Source organism: Emys orbicularis, chromosome 1 (genome assembly GCF_028017835.1).
Source record: "Emys orbicularis isolate rEmyOrb1 chromosome 1, rEmyOrb1.hap1, whole genome shotgun sequence".
NCBI lineage: Eukaryota > Metazoa > Chordata > Testudines > Emydidae > Emys > Emys orbicularis.
In genome coordinates, this window is record NC_088683.1 from 370,319,565 (window position 1) to 370,339,272 (window position 19,708).

General features: G+C 46.0%; 1 protein-coding gene and 1 pseudogene across 2 annotated transcripts; one reads left to right on the forward strand and one right to left on the reverse strand.

Annotated features, from left to right (window-relative positions):
• Positions 1–5,680: 5,680 nt before the first annotated feature.
• Positions 5,681–6,621, forward strand: LOC135883672 (olfactory receptor 52K2-like; annotated as a pseudogene).
• Positions 6,622–11,430: 4,809 nt separating this feature from the next.
• LOC135883656 (olfactory receptor 52R1-like) lies at positions 11,431–19,319 on the reverse strand. 2 transcript variants are annotated; one of them, XM_065410893.1, is made up of 2 exons: positions 19,305–19,319; positions 11,431–12,384 (listed from the first exon to the last, which is right to left on the reverse strand). In XM_065410893.1, the coding sequence occupies exons 1-2, from the start codon at positions 19,317–19,319 to the stop codon at positions 11,431–11,433; spliced, it is 969 nt and encodes a 322-aa protein (XP_065266965.1). The 2 variants fall into 2 exon arrangements, with proteins under 2 accessions (XP_065266965.1, XP_065266973.1); XM_065410901.1 differs by lacking the exon at positions 19,305–19,319 and having other exon boundaries at positions 11,431–12,405.
• Between the last annotated feature and the right edge of the window lie 389 nt (positions 19,320–19,708).

A 19,708-nucleotide genomic window follows, 5' to 3' on the forward strand; every position in this document is an offset into this window, starting at 1 on the left:
TTTTCCAACAAGTCCATGTGAAAACATAAGAATGATGATGTTGGCTCTGAAGTGGTAGGGATTCTTTAATCGCCAGTACAAATCTATTGCCGTCCAAACTATAATGCATTGCCAGTTCTTTTTCATTCCAACAGGAATGAATTCACAGCAACCTGCCTATGAGTACTAGCAACAACTTTTAAGAGCTGCTGCATCCATTGGTCTGTAAGGACTTGAGGTTGCAGGTTAGCACATGGTGTCCCATCTACCCACCATTCTTCTGGAAGGAATGCATCTCTTCCAGTCATTTCCTTGAATGGGATAACTCCATGAGGGACCACAGAACCTTTTATGGCTATAAGACTAAATGGCAGTTGCTGATCCCAGTCATTTACCCTGCTGGTCATTACATTTTTTTAGAGCAGTTTTAAGAGTGCAGTTAAATTTTTCTATTTGGCCTGAACTTTGAGGGTGCCCTGCTATGTGCCGTCTCTACTTAATTTCTAGTGCTTAACAAATTCCTTTGGTGATGTCCCTGAGAAACTGAGGACTGTGATCTGAGTTAATCTTTTTGTGGTGGGGGATTCCCCAGCTAGTTATTACCTGTTCAATCAGCACCCAGCCTGTTATTGGACTCTTATTATTTCAGGTGGGAATTGCTTTAATCCATTTTGTAAATGTATCAACAATTACTAAGCAATACTGATTACCCCTGGCTGTTCTTGGCAAGGGGCCAATGTAATCAATCTGTAAATGGGCCCAAGGTCCTTCAATCCTCTGGTGTCTTAGAGGTCCTTTGATTGTTATTGGCTGCACAGGGCAGACAGTTATTTACAAACTGTTCCACATCCCTACTCATATTTGGCCATCAGCCAGTGGTTTGTAATCTAGCCAAAGGTTTTTTTTTCTTTACTTTAAAATGCACCTTCCCCCGATCGGCTAGAAAAATTGTTTTTAAAAATTCCACCCAAATTTTAAAAATTGCAATCCTGGTAAAAAAATTATAAATTTTACTTATAATCAGAAGTTTTTAAAAAACAGTCCAGTTGTTTTATTAATGTCTAAGGCAAATATAAAATAGGTTTATCCTATTATAGCTCTAGGCTTTAATATTCATCAAACAGTAATAGAATCCAGAAATCATATGCTATGGTCCATAAAATAGACCCCAAAATTAAAAACAGTAAAATAAAAAGCTTGCTTTAAAAAAATCTGTAATTAAATATAAACTTACCAAAAATGCTTTGCAACCACAAAATATATGTTAAAAAGTAGTTAAAATTGCCATTTTGTTATTAATCCATTTGCAAATAAATCTGTAGTTGCTTATGTGGGCAATTATTGTGTATGCCTTAAAAGTTAGTGCCCCGTGCTCATAATTCATTACTTGTATAATATAACTCAGAATCCCCCCAAAATAAGTGCTTTTGTACAATTGAAGCCATTAAAAATGTAATTTTGAATATCAAGTGCCTAAATTAAAATTCAGCCAATTAATAGTAAAATACACCTCATACTCCAATGAAATGCCTGTACCCATTCAAATAAATTTAATTGCTATTCAAATGATATTTGAGCATTCCTATTTAAAATATTATTTGCAAGTTGCTAGGCAGGAGACGTGTAACGTCATGGTTACTGTCCACCACACTGCTAATAAAATTAAACAGTAATTAAAAGGGTTAGCAGAGATTTGGAACACAGTGGGAGGGGCACATTGTTGGGATGACATTGGTTATGTTCAATTTGGCTATACATACAATTGTGGTGATTCTAATGCTTCAGGTGGCATTGGTTGTTGTGCTCTTAGCACTGTAATGCTGAATAAGAAAATATATATTAATCAAACCATGGGCACTTCCCGAAAATAAGTACCTGATGTCTGGTCTTTAACGAGGCAAAGTCAGGGATGAAACCAAAAGGGCCAGTAAGAAAATTCCTGCTAAGTCTCGTTTGAGAGCCTTGAGCCTGATGATGGACTTTCAAAAGAAACTCACTGAACTCATATATATGTAAAGGCCTCAATATTTAAAATATATGGCCTTTAAAAGGGGAATGTTGCCATGGATTTAAACAGTGTATATACCCCAGAATGTGATCTAGCTAATTGCAACCATATTATGTGCACTCAGCCATGATGAATAAATAAAATAGAACACCAAATAGTTAAGGGTTAGTTTGGGGACAGGCTTTTAGAAGCAAGGTCATAAGTACTGGCAGTTTTTCTAATCAGTATAAAAAAAGTAAATAACTAAAAATAATACGTATCAGAGGGGTAGCCGTGTTAGTCTGGATCTGTAAACAGCAACAAAGAGTCCTGTGGCACCATATAGACTAACAGATGTATTGGAGCATAAGCTTTCGTGGGTGAATACCCACTTCGTCAGACACATGCGTCACATGTGTCTGACGAAGTGGGTATTCAATCACGAAAGCTTATGCTCCAATACATCTGTTAGTCTATAAGGTGCGACAGGACTCTTTGTTGCTGTAAAAATAATAAAAAAAATTAAATAAACATCATTAAGTCCAGATGCCACTAATAATAAGTTTATTAACATTTTTAAAAAGTAATCACTTAATAGAGGTCATTATGACCTATATGTTTTATAAAAGTTAGTTATAAAGTGTTTAAATTATAAAGTGTACTTGGGAACTGTCCTCAGGAGCCGTTCTGGGAGAGATGGTTTCCTGACATCTTTACACCCCAGAAGGCACTGGCACGTCTCTGATTACTCAATGCTGTCTCAGAATATAGGTGAATATCTGGGATGTTCTAAACCTGTTGCTTATGTCTGTGTGCACTTACATGTAATTAACAGCAGTGTTAGACAAGAGCATGCTGACTTGCATTACCCCTTGATCAAACCGAATCCCTGAGTTCGTGTTGATTTATTCTTCACACCACCTGAAGTGAAATAGTGAAGTTGCTCCTGTTAGGGGTTTTGATAACCCTGGGTAATGTAGGTTTCTCAGCACTCCCCTGTGTGGCAAAGACCCCTGTAAATTCTAGGCAGCATTGGTGGATTGATAGTATGTTCTTTGTGGGGGTCTGATTCTGCATCACAAAGTGTCTCCCACCTAGGTCCCATTGGTTCCAACAGCAACCGCTTGCATCTGGCTGAAGGTAGACTTTGGCTGGGAGGTTATTGTCAGTGTATCATGCAATCCAGCTGCGTTGGACTGAAATTGTGATGACGATATCTTCAGGCAGCTACACGCTGTAGCACTGTACAGGAGGACAAACCCACAGACGTGCACCATTGTAACTAAACTGGTTTAGTTAAAGAGATGTAAATCCTTGTGTGGACACTTTTATTGTAGCTTAAAACTCTCCCTAATCTTGTTAAACTAAACTGCAATCAAACTGTGCACAAAGTCTTTTGTACCGGTTTAATTGAATGAGTTTAAAATTGCGCCCAACATTTAACCAGTGCAACCCCATGTTTGCATGAGCTCCGAGCTCGAGTTTGCACCCAGTGACCCTAGAAAATCCAGGCTAGGAGCTGGTGGAAGTTTTCCTAGCATGCACAAAGCAACTAGTACATTGCACTTGGATCGGCAAAACTCTGCTCATGGCTCAGTCATTGTATGCTGAGCTGTGAATGCTGGCACGGTTATTACTGATGGTGTGGAGGAAAGTTACCAAAAGGGTTCCTTAAAAACAAGTCAGGCTATGTCTTGAGGTGTAAATCCCAACTCATGCAGACGTACCCACACCAGCTCTGACCCAGCTCACTCATTACAGATAGAAGTGTAGCTGCCGCAGCGTAAACCCTGGAACAGGCCAGCCTCCCAAAAACACAGCTAGGAGTTCCGAAGGGCTTGAACTTGGCACCCGCACCATCAAGGCTACCCTGCTGTGTTTAACATGCTGGCTCTATCAGAGTTTGGAGCGACGTCTCCAGCTGCAGTGTTGACAAATCCATAGACACTAGATGGAGGAGCGAGAACATCATTGGAGGAGAAGCTGGCAAGCGTGCCCTCCATTCTCATCATGAAATCATTTAGTCCCAATCCTTTGGGTGCTTTTTCGTGCAAAGCTCCCATCAATGCTAAACCCAGCATTGTGAGTTCAATCCTTGAAAGGGCCATGTAGGGATTTGGGGCAAAACTATGTCTGGGGATTGGTCCTGCTTTGAGCAGGGGCTTGGACTAGATGACCTCCTGAGGTCCCTTCCAACCCTGATATTCTATGATTCTATGAATGTCCATGAAACTCCTGGGCTCAGAGGCTCCCAGGTCAGACCTCTGGTATGAACCTTCTGCGTCCTTCCTCCAAAAGGCAGGGCCATGAGAATGGCCACATCTCTCCCAGGAATATGCAGGGCTCAGCCCTGAGTCTCCCGGCACTCCAGTAGGGCAGCTTTGCTCTAATTGTGAATCCTGCAAAAAGAGATGTTAGACACAACAGAATCAGTCCAGCTGCAGTTTTGCTCTTCTCATGTGAATTTATTGCTAGAATGAACAATGGAGAAACTGCAGAGAATCCAGTGGAGGGAAACAAAAAATGATTAGGGGGCTTTGACACATGACTTATGAGGAGTGGTTGAACTGAGGAAACTGGGCTTATTTAGTCTGCAGAAGAGACGAGTGGGGGGGGATTTGCTAGCAGCCTTCAACTACCTGAAGGAGGGTTCCAAAGAGGATGGAGCTCGGCTGTTCTCAGTGGTACCAGATGACAGAACAAGGAGCAATGGTCTCAAGTTGCAGTGGGGGAGGTCTAGGTTGGATATTAGGAAACACTTTTTCACTTGGAGGGTGGTGAAGCACTGGAATGGGTTACCTAGGGTGGTGGTGGAATCTCCTTCCTTAGAGGTTTTTAAGGCCCAGCTTGACAAAGCCCTGGATGGGATGATTTAGTTGGGAATTGGTCCTGCTTTGAGCAGGGGGTTGGACTAGATGACCTCTTGAGGTCTCTTCCAACCCTGATATTCTATGATTCTAATTCATGCTGGCTTGACAGCCCTGCAGAAAGCGTCGTGGGCCCAATCGACAATCCCTGAGACCATTCCAATAGGCCTCATCTCTAAACAATAGAACCTGCCTCTAAGTCCTGGGCACACTCCACCCCACCCTCTCTCCTGAGATTCCCTCAAAGGGACTAATTGGCCACTGTTGTCCCTGAAGAATCAGGGCTGAGACATCCAAACCCATGTCCCATATGAACAGTAATTCTCACATCACTTTCCATCCCCTCCCCTGCTGCAGGTATTCAGGAGACTTTGCACAATTAGTAAAAACAGCTCGAACCAGGTCTCTCTTTCAGCTGCCTGCATTGGGCCAGATCTCCAGCTGGTGTAAATGGGTACAATTCTAATGGCTCTCTGCCCATTTACGCCAGCTCAGGACTGAGCCTGATGAGTCTATTTTCAGGCAGGTTTTTCATGGACAGTTTGTAGTGCATCTAATGAGAGGAGTGTAGAGAAAAAGAAATAGAGCTTTGAACTGCTACAGAGCCCTCACTTACCGCTGAAAGCCGCTGTAATGAGGGTGGAATGGCTGCAGTTTAGGAGCCAGGAATAGGCTATTTGTGACTCACTCTTCATTTGGCATTAGCACAGGATACATGAAGAACTAATGGTGACAAAACACCACCTTATCATGTTCCCATCAGATGGTTAATGATTCTTTTAATGGTTAGTTACAGGGGCAGGAAGCAGCCGTGCCGTGGAACTGAACAGACCCAACCGGCCCCACCATGGCAGCTTCCAACTGGACCACACCCCACCCTTCCACCTTCATCCTCCTTGGCATCCCAGGGCTGGAGGCAGCGCATGTCTGGATCTCCATCCCCTTCTGCCCATCTACATTCTGTCTCTCCTGGGGAACGGCCTCCTCCTGGCTGTTATCAAGACTGAGCCGAGCCTCCACGAGCCCATGTACCTTTTCCTTTGCATGCTGGCGCTCGCCGACCTGGTCGTATCCACCACAACCCTGCCCAAAACCCTCTGCATATTCTGGTTCAGGGACCGGGCTATTCACACCAATGCTTGCCTGGCCCAGATTTTTTTAATTCACTCAGTTTCTTGCATGGAGTCCGGGTTCATGCTGGCCATGGCCTTCGATCGCTACGTCGCTATCTGTAACCCGCTGAAACACTCAGACATCCTCACCAATCGGGTCGTAGCCAAGATAGGGCTGGGCGTTGTGATGAGGGGAGCCATTTTACTGGGCCCTCACCCATTCCTGCTGAAGCAGCTCCCATACTGCAGGACCCATGTGATTTCTCACACCTATTGTGAGTTCATGGCGCTGGTGAAACTGGCCTGTGCGGACATGACAGTCATGAGTGCCTATAGTCTGGCTGTAGCGTTTCTCACCGGGGGATCAGATTTTATCCTCATTGTCCTGTCCTACATCCTGATCCTGCGGGCTGTCTTCAGCCTCCCCTCCAAGGAGGCGCAACACAAGTCCCTCAGCACCTGCAGCTCCCATGTCTACGTCATGTTGGTGTTTTACACCCCTGCGATCTTCACCTACTTCTCCCACTGCTTCGGCCTCATGGCTCCTCACATTCACATCCCCATCACCAACATGTACCTGTTCTTCCCTCCCATGATGAACCCCATCATCTACGGGGTGAGAACCCCAGGGATCCGGGAAAGGGTGCTCCACCTTCTGGGCATCAAACCAGCCTGAAGGCCCATGGGACAGGTCAGCAGCTGGGGAGCAAGATCCATGCAGGCGACGTCAGGGCCAGCAGGGCCAGGGATCCAGATGGCTCCGTCACCCCCTGATGTGGAAACCCACCTGAGCAGCGGGGCTAATAAACACACTTCTCTGGGTCTGCAGTACAACACGGTTTTAATTTTTTACTGCTCTAGAACATGTTACTCACTGGCCTAGAACTTCATTATCAGTTGTCATTTCCACCCGACCCAGCGAGATCAGAGCCTCATTGTGCAAGGTGCTGTACGACATACAGCCAGAAACCGTCCCTGCCCCATGAGATTCCATCTGGACAGACAAGATGGACCGATCGTGGGCAAGGCAGGGTTGTGGTCACCCCACATCACAGGTGAGTCCCAGGCAGCCCAAGTACTTGCCCAAGATCACACAGGGAGTCTAAGACAAAGCCAGCAATTGCTTCAGGGCACCAGCCAACCTCTCTGATTGGGGGTGAGGAAGAAATGTCGCCTGGGAAAAGGTTAACCCCCTTTGCGAGTGTCTTGCATCTGATCTGGTCACTGTCAGACAGAGGAGACTGGAATAGATAGGAGCTCAGCCCGAGCCAGTGAACCCAGATCTGAGCCCTGGTCCAGAGCCTTAACCACAAACCAAGCCCCTGATCTACCACATGGCAAACTCATGCTCAGCTGACTGCATCTCCCCCCATGCACCCTCTTGTGCCCAGCCAACTGCATCTCCCCCCACCCTCCATGCACCCTCTCATGCCCAGGCAGTTGCCACTCTCGCTCCCAACACATGCCCTCTACAGCCTAGCCGGCTGACCCTCTCCCCCCTGCCACCCTCCGTCCCATGCCCAGCCAGCTACCTCTCTCACCTCTCAGAGTCTTTCAGTCTTTCACAGGTTCCCAGGCCAGAAAGATCTTCACTGACTATCTCAGCTGACCCTTTGCCTGGGGACAGTAGGAGAGGCCTGGGAAGGGGTAGGAGGGGTTCTCTCTACAGCAAAGAGCTTTGTGAAGAAGACTATGACTGGGACTTGACAGAGACCTAATGACTGGCCGTTGTAAAGAAATGTGTGTGGGGGGGTGTCTCTATGGACTGTGAACAGAGGACAATAGGACTGGCAACAAGAGTCTTTCCTGGAGGACACTGAGTAGCTCAAGAGTGCAATACAGTTTAGCATTGCATTACAAGACCCACTACTAGTGAGGGGACCATGCCCATCTCCTCTCCTTTCCACCATCCTCTCTTAAGGATGTTTGCTGTGCGTTCACCTCTCAGCCCCACCTCCCTGCTAGGGGCCAGGCACCTTCTGGTGACTCTGTTCCAGCTCCTCAGTCTGCACCTGGATCTCTTAGTGTGTCTGGAACTCCATTGCTGCTCCTATGGGGCAGGAAGAGGCCAGACACGTGATTGCATCTCTGGCGCCCATTCTGCTCACAGGGACTGAGCATGTTGTGATGTTGCACTCCATATGTATTATGAAAATATGCTTATGAATATGAATATGACATAACTGGACAATTCTTTATGCAAAATACCTCATATAACATGTCCTTAGAAAGGCTGCCATTTGCTGTATATGATTATTCTATTTGCATGCATGTATCATTTTTGCAGAGGAAGTTAGGAATATTGTCTTATGTATCTATATTTTATGTTCAAGACTTTGGGTCACACGCTCTGCTTACACTTCAGGGTCTTCAATGGGGAAGCCAGACGGGGCTTAATTGCCCATTAGCAGACAATAAAGCTTAACAATCCTGTGGATATGTGGGCCAGAGCATAAAGAATGGAGACTGGTGTCTTGCAGGGACATGTCACCATGTCACCTGATACTGGAATCCATCTTAAACCTTGTACTTTTCCATGAAAAACTGGGGAGAGGGTCAAACTGAGAGAAAGAACTCCTGCCTTTTGCCAAATCTATATATGGGGGTGAAGCAGGACAAAGGAGGCGGCCAGTCCTGAGGAAATTCCCGGTTTACCACCTAAGATGTGTGCTGGAACTAACAAAGACTGAACCAGGGGGAAGGATTGGGCCCAGACTAGGAAGGAGTCTAGTCTGTGAAAGAAGCTTAATGGAACATCTTTTAGGGTGAGATATTAAATATAACCAGTTTCTTAGTGTATTAAGCTTAGCCTTGCGTGTTTTTTTATTTTTCTTAATGACTTACTTTGTTTTGTCTGTTATTACTTAAAACCACTTAAATCCTACATTTTATACTTAATAAAATCACTTTTTTAAATTAATAAACCCAGTGTACATAATTGTTACCTGTGGAGGCTAACAGTTTGTGCATATCTCTCTTTCAGTGATAAAGAGGGTGAACACTTATGAATTTACCCTGTATAAGCTTTATACAAAGTAAGGTGGATTTAACGGGGTGTAGACCCCCTTGGGTCTGGGTATCTGAGTGCTGGAGTCGGGTACCTTGCTGAGCTCTTTTCAGTTTAGGCATGCATCTTTGGGGGCACGCCCCAGACCCTGGGTCTGCGTGGTAGCAGGCTAGTGTGTTTGGCTCAACAAGACAGGATTCTGGAGTCCCAAGCTGGCAGGGAAAATGGGCTCAGTGGTAATTTCAGCACATCATGTGACAGTCTTAAGGGGGTGTCTGTGACTGAACCCATCACACATGTGTCTGCCTCTCCCAGCCCCAAACCCCTCACAGAGGCTGGCCATGTGTCGGTGTCTCTAAACACTGTTTTCCACACATGGGCCAGCCATGTGTCTTCATCTCATGGCCCCATTCCCCTGACAGGGCCCAGGCATGTGTTTGCATCTTTTTGCCCTATTCCCCTCATAGAGGGGCCGGGTGTGTGTCTGTGTCTCTTGGCTCTATTCCCCTCCCCCGGGCCAGGCGTGTGTCTGTCTTTCAGCCCTTTTCCCCTCACAGGGACCGGATGTGTGACTGCATCTCTCTGCCCCATTCCCCTCTCAGGAGCTGTGAGTGTGTCTGTGTCTTTCTGCCCCTTCCATGCACAGAGGCCAGGCCTGTCTACTTCTGTTTGCCCCACTGCCCTCACAGAGGGGTAGGGCATGTGTCATGTCTGTATCTCTTGGCCCTATTCCCCTCATAGGGGCCAGACATGTGTCTGTTACTGTGTCCTTTGGCCCCTTTCTCCTCACAGGAGCCAGGCACGTGTCTGCCTCTCTCAGCCCCTGTCATAAACACACAGCTAAGGTTAGCATAAAATCCCTCCTTACCTGTAAAGGGTTAAGAATCTCAGATAACCTGGTTGGCACCTGACCAAAAGGACCAATAAGGGGAGAAGATACTTTCAAATCTATGGGGGAAGGTTTTTGTTTGTGGGTTCCTTTGTTCTCTCGGAGTCAGCAAGGAACCAGGGCAGGGAAAATACATCTCCCTAAGCCAGATCTGAACTAAGCATAAATAGTAAGTAATAGTAAGGAAATGCGTTAGATTATCTTTTGCTGTAGCTTGCGAATTTTCCCTGTGCTAAGAGGGAGGTTTATCCTTGTTTTTGTAACTTTAAAGTTTTGCCTGGAGGGGAAATCCTCTGTGTTTTGAATCTTTTTGTTACCCTGTAAAGTTATCTTCCGTCCTGATTTTACAGAGGTGATTCTTTTAGCTTTTTTAAATAAATTCTTCTTTTAAGAACCTCATTGATTTTTCATTGTTCTTAAGATCCAAGGGTTTGCGTCTGTGTTCACCTGTACCAATTGGTGAGGGGATTATTCTCAAGCCTTCCCAAGGAAAAGGGGGTGAAGGGCTTGGGGGGATATTTTGGGGGAATAGGACTCCAAGTGGTCCTTTCCCTGATTCTTTGTCTAAATCACTTGGTGGTGGCAGCATACTGTTCAAGGACAAGGTGGAATTTGTGCCTTGGGGAAGTTTTTAACCTAAGCTGGTGAAAATAAGCTTAGGGGGTCTTTCATGCGGGTCCCCACATCTGTACCCCAGAGTTCAGAGTGGGGAAGGAACCCTGACAGCCCCATTCCCCTTACAGGGGCTAGATGTGTCTGCATCTGTCTAGTGCATTCCCCTCACAGTGTCAAGACGTGTCTCAATGTCTCTTGGCGTGGATCCCCTCATATGGTCCAGGCCAGTGCCTAAGTATCTCGGGCCCTTTCCCCTCACAGGAGCCCCATGTGTGTCTGCGTCTTTCGGCCCCATGTGCCAGGTGTGTGTCTGTGTTTCTTGGGCCTATTCCTCCATTATTCACAATAGTGTTGCCGTCTATTTCAGGAACAGTGTGTGAATTAAACTGGGATCTATTCAGGGACTAGACGAGTTTTGTTTTGGATGATTTCCAGTCTATATATGGTGCTAAGCAGCTCTATAATGGATACCAAACATTAATATCTGTAGTGTATAGGATTAGAGTAGTATTCCTTTGAATTGTTTGTGAGTGCTGTAACAGAGCTCAATGTGTTCTACATTTCAGAAGCCACCAGAAACCAGCCAGTTTATACCTGAGCCTTGAACCTCAGGGTATATTTACTAGACACAGTTGTTTGGGACCCACCTGTGACCAGGTGATTTTTGTTATACAGCAAACCATTACTAAAAGCTGATATAAACCCTTGAGAGTGATGGGTTACAGAGATCCACAGAGATCCCCACCAATGAGACAGCCAGCGCCCAAGCAGAGGGTATCATGGGAGCTGAGAGAAGAGGTGATCGGATGAGATGCCTCCCTTGGTCAGGAAGGGAAGGTGGAACCCACCCGGAGTCCATGGTGACATCTCTATGCTCACATACTAGTGTGAGTGATGGCAGATCATGAATGGGTTAGAGGTCATGGTGATGAATGTTTTATATTCCTAGATTAAATTAGACAGGCACACACTGCTCAGATTCCTTTCTGCTGGAAGATATGGAGCACCCTCTCCCGGATCTGTTTAGTTTGCACTCCATACACAATTGGGTTTAAGATGGGGGGCAACAGCAGGTAGAGATTGGCCACCAGGATGTGGACATGGTGGGGGACATTGTGGCCAAAGCGGTGGGTGAGGAACGTGAAAAGTCCAGGGATGTAAAATGCAAGGATGACACACAAGTGAGATGCACAGGTGCTGAAGGCCTTGAGACGGGTGTCCATGTATGGGAGTCTGAGTATAGCCTGGAGGATCATAGCATAGGACACGGAGATGATAAGCACATCAACCCCCACCACCATAAAAGCCACAAACAGGCCGTAAATGATACTGACTGTAGCGTCCCCACACACCAGCTTCACCACAGCCATGTGCTCACAGTATGAGTGGGAGATGAGGCAGCGCTGGCAGAAGGGCAGCCTGCGGACAAGGAGGGAGAAGGGGCTCACCAGAAGGACTCCGCGTGCCAGCACCAGGCTCCCCATTGTCACTATGGCTGGGACGGACAGGATGCTGGAGTGTCGGAGGGGACAGCAGATGGCCACGTAGCGATCCAAGGCCATGGCCATGAGTACGCCCGACTCCACCGATGAGAAGGCGTGCACAAAGAACATCTGGGTGAGGCAGGCATGGAACCCGATCTCCCTGGAGCCCAGCCAGAAGATGCTCAGCATTTTGGGCAGGGTGGACGTGGACAGAACCAGGTCGGTGACGGCCAGCATGGCCAGGAAGAGGTACATGGGCTCATGCAGGCTTCGCTCTGTCTTTATAACACAGAGAACAATGACATTTCCCAGCACGGCAATGACATACATGATGCAGAAAGGGAAGGCGATCCAGAACTGGGCCTTCTGCAGTCCAGGGATGCCGACCAGGAGGAAGGCGGCAGGGTGGGAGAAGGTGCTGGTGTTCGGACATGACATGACATGCTGTTTTTCTCCTACCTGGGCTGGGAGAGCTTTGACCCTCTAAACAGGCAGCAAAGAACCCATGAGGGCTGATTCAGTTCCTGGGAAACAGGGGTGCAAGTGAGTTACTGAATATTGGATCAGGTTCCTCTGTTCCAAATACCAGCTCCAGTCCCAGGACAGCAACTTGCACAGAATCACTGGAGTTAGAGATTGAGGCAGTGCAGTCTGTCTCTTCACGAGACTGAGGTTTTTTGGTTTATTTGTTTCTCCCCTTTGGCATTCGGTTCCCTTTCTTCTTCTGGCTTTCTGTGAGAACAGTGAAGTGTTATGGAGGTAGTTGTTAATCAGTGCAGTATTCTATCTCTCCCTTTTGATTCCGCCCAGAAAACTAGGGAAAGGAAAGGACAAAAAGACAAATGCATAAACCTGTGTGCAAAAAAACCCAAACTAACATGGGTGTTGGGATACTAATGACTGTATGAGCCACATTAGCCAAACCTCATTGGAGACACAGGCACAGCCCTTTAGCAAAAGGCAGCCCCGGTTGGAGAAAAGAGGATTAAAACCCGAGAAGGCTCAGGAGAAGGGGGCTAGTCAGAGAGGTTGTGATTCAGAGCTGTTTAGTGAGTTGTCAAGGCTGTATCCCCACTTTGAACTTTAGGGTACAAATGTAGGGGCCTGCATGAAAACTGCTAAGCTTATCTACCAGCTTAGCTCTGGTCCGCTGCCACCATCTTAAGAATTCCCTCCCTGGGAAGCCTTGAGAAACCTTTCACCAATTCCCTGGTGAATACAGATCCAAACTGCTTGGATCTTAAACAAGGAGAAATTGACCCTTCCCCCCTCCTTCCTTTCACCAACTCCTGGTGAATACAGATCCAAACCCCCTTTGGATCTTAAAACAAGGAGAAATCAATCAGGTTCTTAAAAAGAAGGCTTTTAATTAAAGCAAAAGGTAAAAATCATCTCTGCAAAATCAGTATGGAAAATAACTTTACAGGGTAATCAAACTTAAAGAGCTCAGAGGAATCCCCTCTGTCTTAGGTTCAAAGTATAGCAAACAAGATAAGCACTCTGGTAAAAGGTACATTTACAAGTTGAGAAAACAAAGTAAATCTAAGACGCCTTGCCTGGCTTTTACTTACAATTTTGAAATAAGAGAGACTTGTTTAGAAAGATGGGGAGAACCTGGATTGATGTCTGGTCCCTCTCAGTCCCAAGAGCGAACCACCCCTTAAACAAAGGACACACACAAAAGCCTTTCCCCCCCCCAAGATTTGAAAGTATCTTGTCCCCTCATTGGTCCTCTGGGTCAGGTGTCAGCCAGGTTACCCGAGCTTCTTAATCCTTTACAGGTAAAAGGATTTTGGAGTCTCTGACCAGGAGGGATTTTAGTACTGTACACAGAGAGCTGTCACCCTTCCCTTTATAGTTATGACATGAGTGTCACCAGTCCCATACCCTAGCCCCTAGATCATGCTGCATCTCAACCAAGCTGCTTGTTCATTGTGACAAAGATGGAAAAGACCTTCAGATGCTGGCACTTAGACACTATGGCTAGGACTATAACAGGGTTTAAAAGAGAACTGGATAAATTCATGGAAGTTAAGTCCATTAATGGCTATTAGCCAAGATGGGTAAGGAATGGTGTCCCTAGCCTCTGTTTGTCAGAGGGTGGAGATGGATGGCAGGAGAGAGATCACTTGATCATTACCTGTTAGGTTCACTCCATCTGGGGCAGCTGGCATTGGCCACTGTCGGTAGACAGGATACTGGGCTGGATGGACCTTTGGTCTGACCCAGTATGGCCGTTCTTATGCTGATGTGAGTGTTTTTTTTCTCTCTCTCTCTTTTTTTGGGGGGGGGGGGGAGGGTGGTTCCAATAGGAATTAGCTGGAGGATAGGTCTATCAATGGCTATTAGCCAAGACGGTCAGGAACTCGACCCCACGCACTGGGTGTCCCCAAATATCTGACTGACAGCAGCTAAGACTGGACGACATGGGATGGATCACTTTATTATTATCAGTTCTGTTCATTCCCTCTGAAGCACCTGGCATTGGCCACTATCGGCAGACAGGATACTAGGCTAGACGGACCCTTGGTCTGACCCAGCCTAGGTATCCTTTTGTTCTTTTGTCCAGGTTATTTTTGATCTAGTGGAACAACAATAGGTATGTGATCTATGAAGGTATTTATATAGCCCCTATCACTGTAATGTCTTTGCATCTCCTGGTTGTTAATTCATATCTCAACAAAGCACTTCTGAGAGAGAGAGAAATGTGGTTTCCCCCATTTTACAGATGGAGAACTGAGGTACAGAGAGATAAAGTGATATGCCCATGCTCCAGGGCCTTCAGCAAAAGACCAGGGAAGAGCTACAAGAATGATTCCAGGGCTGAAAAGCACACTTTACTGTCAGAGCCATCTCACTCTCAATCTGTGTAGATTCAACTCCTTCCTTGTGGAGAAGATCCCTTATGCGAGGGGGTCTTTCATCTAGCAGACAGACATACAAGATCCAATGGAGAGAGATCACTTGATCATTACCTGTTAGGTTCACTCCCTCTGGGGCACCTGGCATTGGCCACTGTCGGTAAACAGGATACTGGGCTAGATAGACCTTTGGTCTGACCCAGTATGGCCGTTCTTATGTTCTTAATGACTGGAAGCTGAACCAAGACAATCAGGAAATAAGGTTGTAAGGGAGCGGACTCACCCCTGCGGCGCCTCCTGTTGGTCTTGTCCGGGAATTAGCTCAATTTCCAACCCTGAGCACCCTCTGCAGGCTGGTGATCCACTACCGCTTGGCCCCCGTGTCCCTCCCTGGACCCCGGTGCCCCTGTACCTGGGGTGCTGCCCCCTAGCAGTAACCCCTCATTCTTAGGGTCTCCCCTCCCTGGGGAACCCCTACCCACTATTCCCACCTTGCCTCAGTATAAGGCTACTGCCAGTCATTGTCTAGCCCCACACCCTGGGGCAGACTGCAGTATCAGCCTACTCATCACTGGCAAGGTTGGGTTTGGACCTGCTGCCTTGGTCTATCTCCAGGCTGCCCTCTGCAACCCCCAGTACCTCCTGGCCTAACACTAGGCCGCAGCCTGGGGCTTTCCAGGCTGGAGCTCCCCAGCTCCTCTTCCATTCCCCAGCCCTGCTCCACTCAGGCACCCTGTCTCTAGCTCCCTGCAGCCAGGCCCTTTTCTCTCTGAATGCAGAGAGTGAGTGTCTCCTTGCTCCTGGCTCAGGCCTTTATAGGGCCAGCTGGGCTCTGATTGGGGCGTGGGCCAGCTGCAGCTGCTTCCCCCAATCAGCCCAGGTCTTCCCTGCCACAGCCACAGCCCTCGGCAGGGCTGGCTTTAACCCTTCCCAGGCAGGAGCGGGTGACCACCCCGCTACAAAGGTGCATATTTTTAATGAGGGTAATTGACCATTGAAACAACTTACTAAGGGATGCGGTTTATTCTCTATCATTTAAAACCCTTAAATCAAGGTTGAACTAGAGCGTATCTTTTAGACAGAGACATCCAGTCACCAGGTACCGGGTGGGAGGCAGGAATCACTGGATGGAATTCTAGGGACTGTGTTATACTGGACTAGATAATCAGACTGGTCCCTTCAGGCCTTAAAATGTGTAACCCAGAATTTTGAAAGTGATTCATTTCATGGTGACCAACTTTAGTCTCCTTGGTTGGATCTAATTTTCAGAAAATGCTTCTGAGAGTAGAGCCCTTTGAGGCGCATCAGTTAACAAATAATAATAACAACAACAACAACAACAACAATAATAATAATAAGAAGAAGAAGAACAACAACAACAAGAAATACATCGCTACTAGATGGCACTTTTCACCAGCAGATCTCCGAGCACTTTACGAACGAGTCAAGATCATCATCAACAATGACAATGAGAATGCAGTACATGTTTCAGCTAAATTTATAGGAGAGGTATCAAGATTGACAGACAGTTCAGGACTAAGGAGATACAGTAATGTGTCTCAATGATGGTTCATTCAGGCAAGGGAGAGCTGTCACCTCATCCTGTTTGACTGGTGATGCAATACAAGGTTCAATTCTTTAGCCTTGTACAAACACTAGGACTTTCAATGTAAAACCATCAGAGGCAATCACAAATAATCAAAGCCACTTCAAGGGAAAAAAATAATTTAGAGCCAGACAGGGGTTCACCCTGCCTGTGACTAGAAACAAAAGGCTGTTTTCAGTCTAGCACAAAGAAGGAGAAGCACTCTGTATCCATCCACTGAGGAAATGCTTTGCAGAGTGGGAGTCTTTTCATGAACATTTGGATCCTGGTTCTTGTGAAACCAGTCAGCTCTGTGGCGGGGCCGGGGGGGGGGGGGGGGAGGGAATCCACTTTGTTAGATAGGAAAGGTAGTGTAGGATAGGAAAGGATAAGTGTAGACCTAGGTTTGTATTTTATGATTTTCTTTTGCAATGTAACAATTTGTTTCCGTCACTCTTTCCTGTTTCTGGTTAATTCTTTATTCTTTCTTAAATAAACTGATTTTTGTTTTTATTACTAAAGATCACAAGTGCTGTGTGTAACTCAGGAGCGGTGGTTTAAGGTAAGACTGATAAACAGGAGACACTGCTCTTCAGGGGCAGGGAATCTGGGATGTCTGTGACTAGCCTGTATCAGAGATGTTTATCACAGGGGACTGATTCAAAGGGACTTGGGGACTGGGGTGCTCCTATTATTAACCTGCAATGCAAAGTCAGGGCTGGCCCAGAGGAGAGTACTTGAGTGTCACGGAGCTGATTATCAGCCCCCACAAGAGAGATTCCCTCTCACTGAGGCAGGGGCTAATAAGGTGACTCACAGTCCTGGATGTCCTAAGAACCATCACTCACAGGCACAAATTGATGAAAAATATTTCCATTGATGATAATCAAAACACAAATTGTTAACATCAAATGTCAAAATATACAAAGTGAAGAGTCTTAAATCAAACGCTCATATGGTCTCGAGTAGCCTGGCTGTAAATTTTAACAGTTATACAACTTTAAGTTTTTGAATCTCAGTGTCTGCTGGCATTACTTATTTATTGTCTGACCCCAGCCCCTCGCAGTTTCTGGCAACTGTGAAAATTTAAATCAATAAACATTTTAAAAAATGCAAAATAGTAATGGAAATATAAATTGATAAAAGAATTAAAAATGCTTAAAAACAGAGAGATTAGCCTTCAAAATGATAAAAAAATAAAAACTGAGTTCTGCCAACCCTAGACATCGAACATTTGACAGCCTCCTGTTTCCTAATGCCAAAACTGTCACAGCTCTGCAAAGTGTAGTGGGGCACCAACATGGGTGGACAGAATTGTGGGAAGAGCACTGAGTGAAAAAATCTTCCCAACACTAATGCTGTGTGCATAATACCCAGTAAAGTGTGGTATACTATGCCTAAAACTACGTATTAGCTAACACAGCCCTTAACCCACACACTTCCAGAGACCACTGAGCATCAGGGCTGTGTGTGCTCGGAGCTGTGAGCTGCCACGTGAGTGAACCCCTCTCCCCACTGCACAGGGTGATCTTTCCTGTACATGCTCCTGTAAGCCAGCTGAACCCCCTCCTCCCCCCCGTCCCTTCCCCTCCCCGAGAACCAGCCATGTAGAAGTCAGTTTCCCCAAGACCCCCGACTCACCAGCAATCCCCCCAGCAGTAAGACAATGAGAATTCAGCTCATCCACTCAGAGGAGGATGAACCCAGCTCCAATAGCAGGACACTCCCAGCTGCAGGGGTTGGAGAGTGAGAATAGCTTTATATACAGCCGGTGGGTGTCCCCATGGAGGTTCCTCACCAGCTGGGGTCTGTCTCTCTGGGCCATTGACACAGCTCAGGGAGCCTAAATACACACACAGAGGTGAATGTTATCAGGAAACAGTAACCCTCCCTGTCTGTGAATGACACATCAACACCAACTCCTTTAAAATACGAGAGAAGAAATAAAAGGACACTGCAGTGAATTTTAGTTTTCTCCCTTTCTGTTGGATGGATACAATGCGCCATTTGCACTAGCATCTTTGACAATGGGATCATAGCTCTGGGGAGTAGCATTTCTTGGATGGGTTCTGTGGAACCTGTCTATTTGTCTTTACAGTATTCCTCGTAGTGGTGTCAAAAGGTGCACGTTATTGCATTCTGCTAACTGCAGTCAAATATAATACAAAGGTCCTACATAAATAATAGATTTTTTTATATAGGTCTTACTCATTGACAGGGAGAGTGTTGGGTTTTTTTTCTTATAAAGGACAATATCACAGGAACATAGGAATCACCTACTAAGCTCTCGGACTCAGTGATCCCTTGTGGCAATAAGCCATGTGAAAATGTGTTTCCTGGATTCATAGATCCCAAGGTCAGAAAAGACCATTGTAATCATCTAGACGGACCTCCCTAAACAGGCCAGAGAATTTCTCCAAAATATTTTTGGGGCAGATCTTTTAAGAAAACATCCAACCTTGAATTAAAAATGGTCAGTGATGGAGAATCCACCATGATCCTTAGCAAAGTGTTCCAGTGGTTAATTATCCTCAATTTTAAATATGTATACTTTATTTCCAACCAGAATTTGTCTAGCATAAACTTCCAGCCATTACCTTTTTCTGATACATTGAAGAGCCCATTGTTAAATATTTGTTCCCCAGGTAGGTACTTATGAACTGTAATCTAGTCCCCCCTTAACCTTCTCTTTGATAAGCTAAATAGATTGAGCTCATTGAGTCTATCATTAAAAGACATGTTTTCTAATCATTTAGTCATTCTTGTGGCTTTTCTCTGAACCCTCTTCAACTTATCAGCCTCCTTCCTGAATTGTGGGCTCCAGAACTGGACACAGGATTCCAGCAGTGGTCACAGCAGTGCCAAATACAGAGGTAAAATAACCTCTCTATGCCCGCCCGAGATTCCCCTGTTTATGCATTCAAGGACGGCATTTGTCCCTTTGGCCACAGTGTTGTACTTGGAGGTCATGTTCAGCTGATTATTCCCCATAACACCCAATGTACATTGGGTTATATTAAAACACATAATGTTTGCTTGTGCCTAGTTTACCAAGCAATGAGATCAGTCTGTATCAGTGACCTGTCCTCTTCATTATTTGCTGCTCCCCCAGATGTTGGGTTATCTGAAACCATGACTAATAATGATTTTATGTTTTCTTCCAGGTTACTGATACAAATGTTAAATGGCATAGAGCCAAGGGCTGATTCCTCTGGGACTCCACTGGAAGCACATGCCTTGGTGATCATTCCCCCCTTTACAGGGGAGGGATAGCTCAGTGGTTTGAGCATTGGCCTGCTAAACCCAGGGTTGTGAGTTCAAT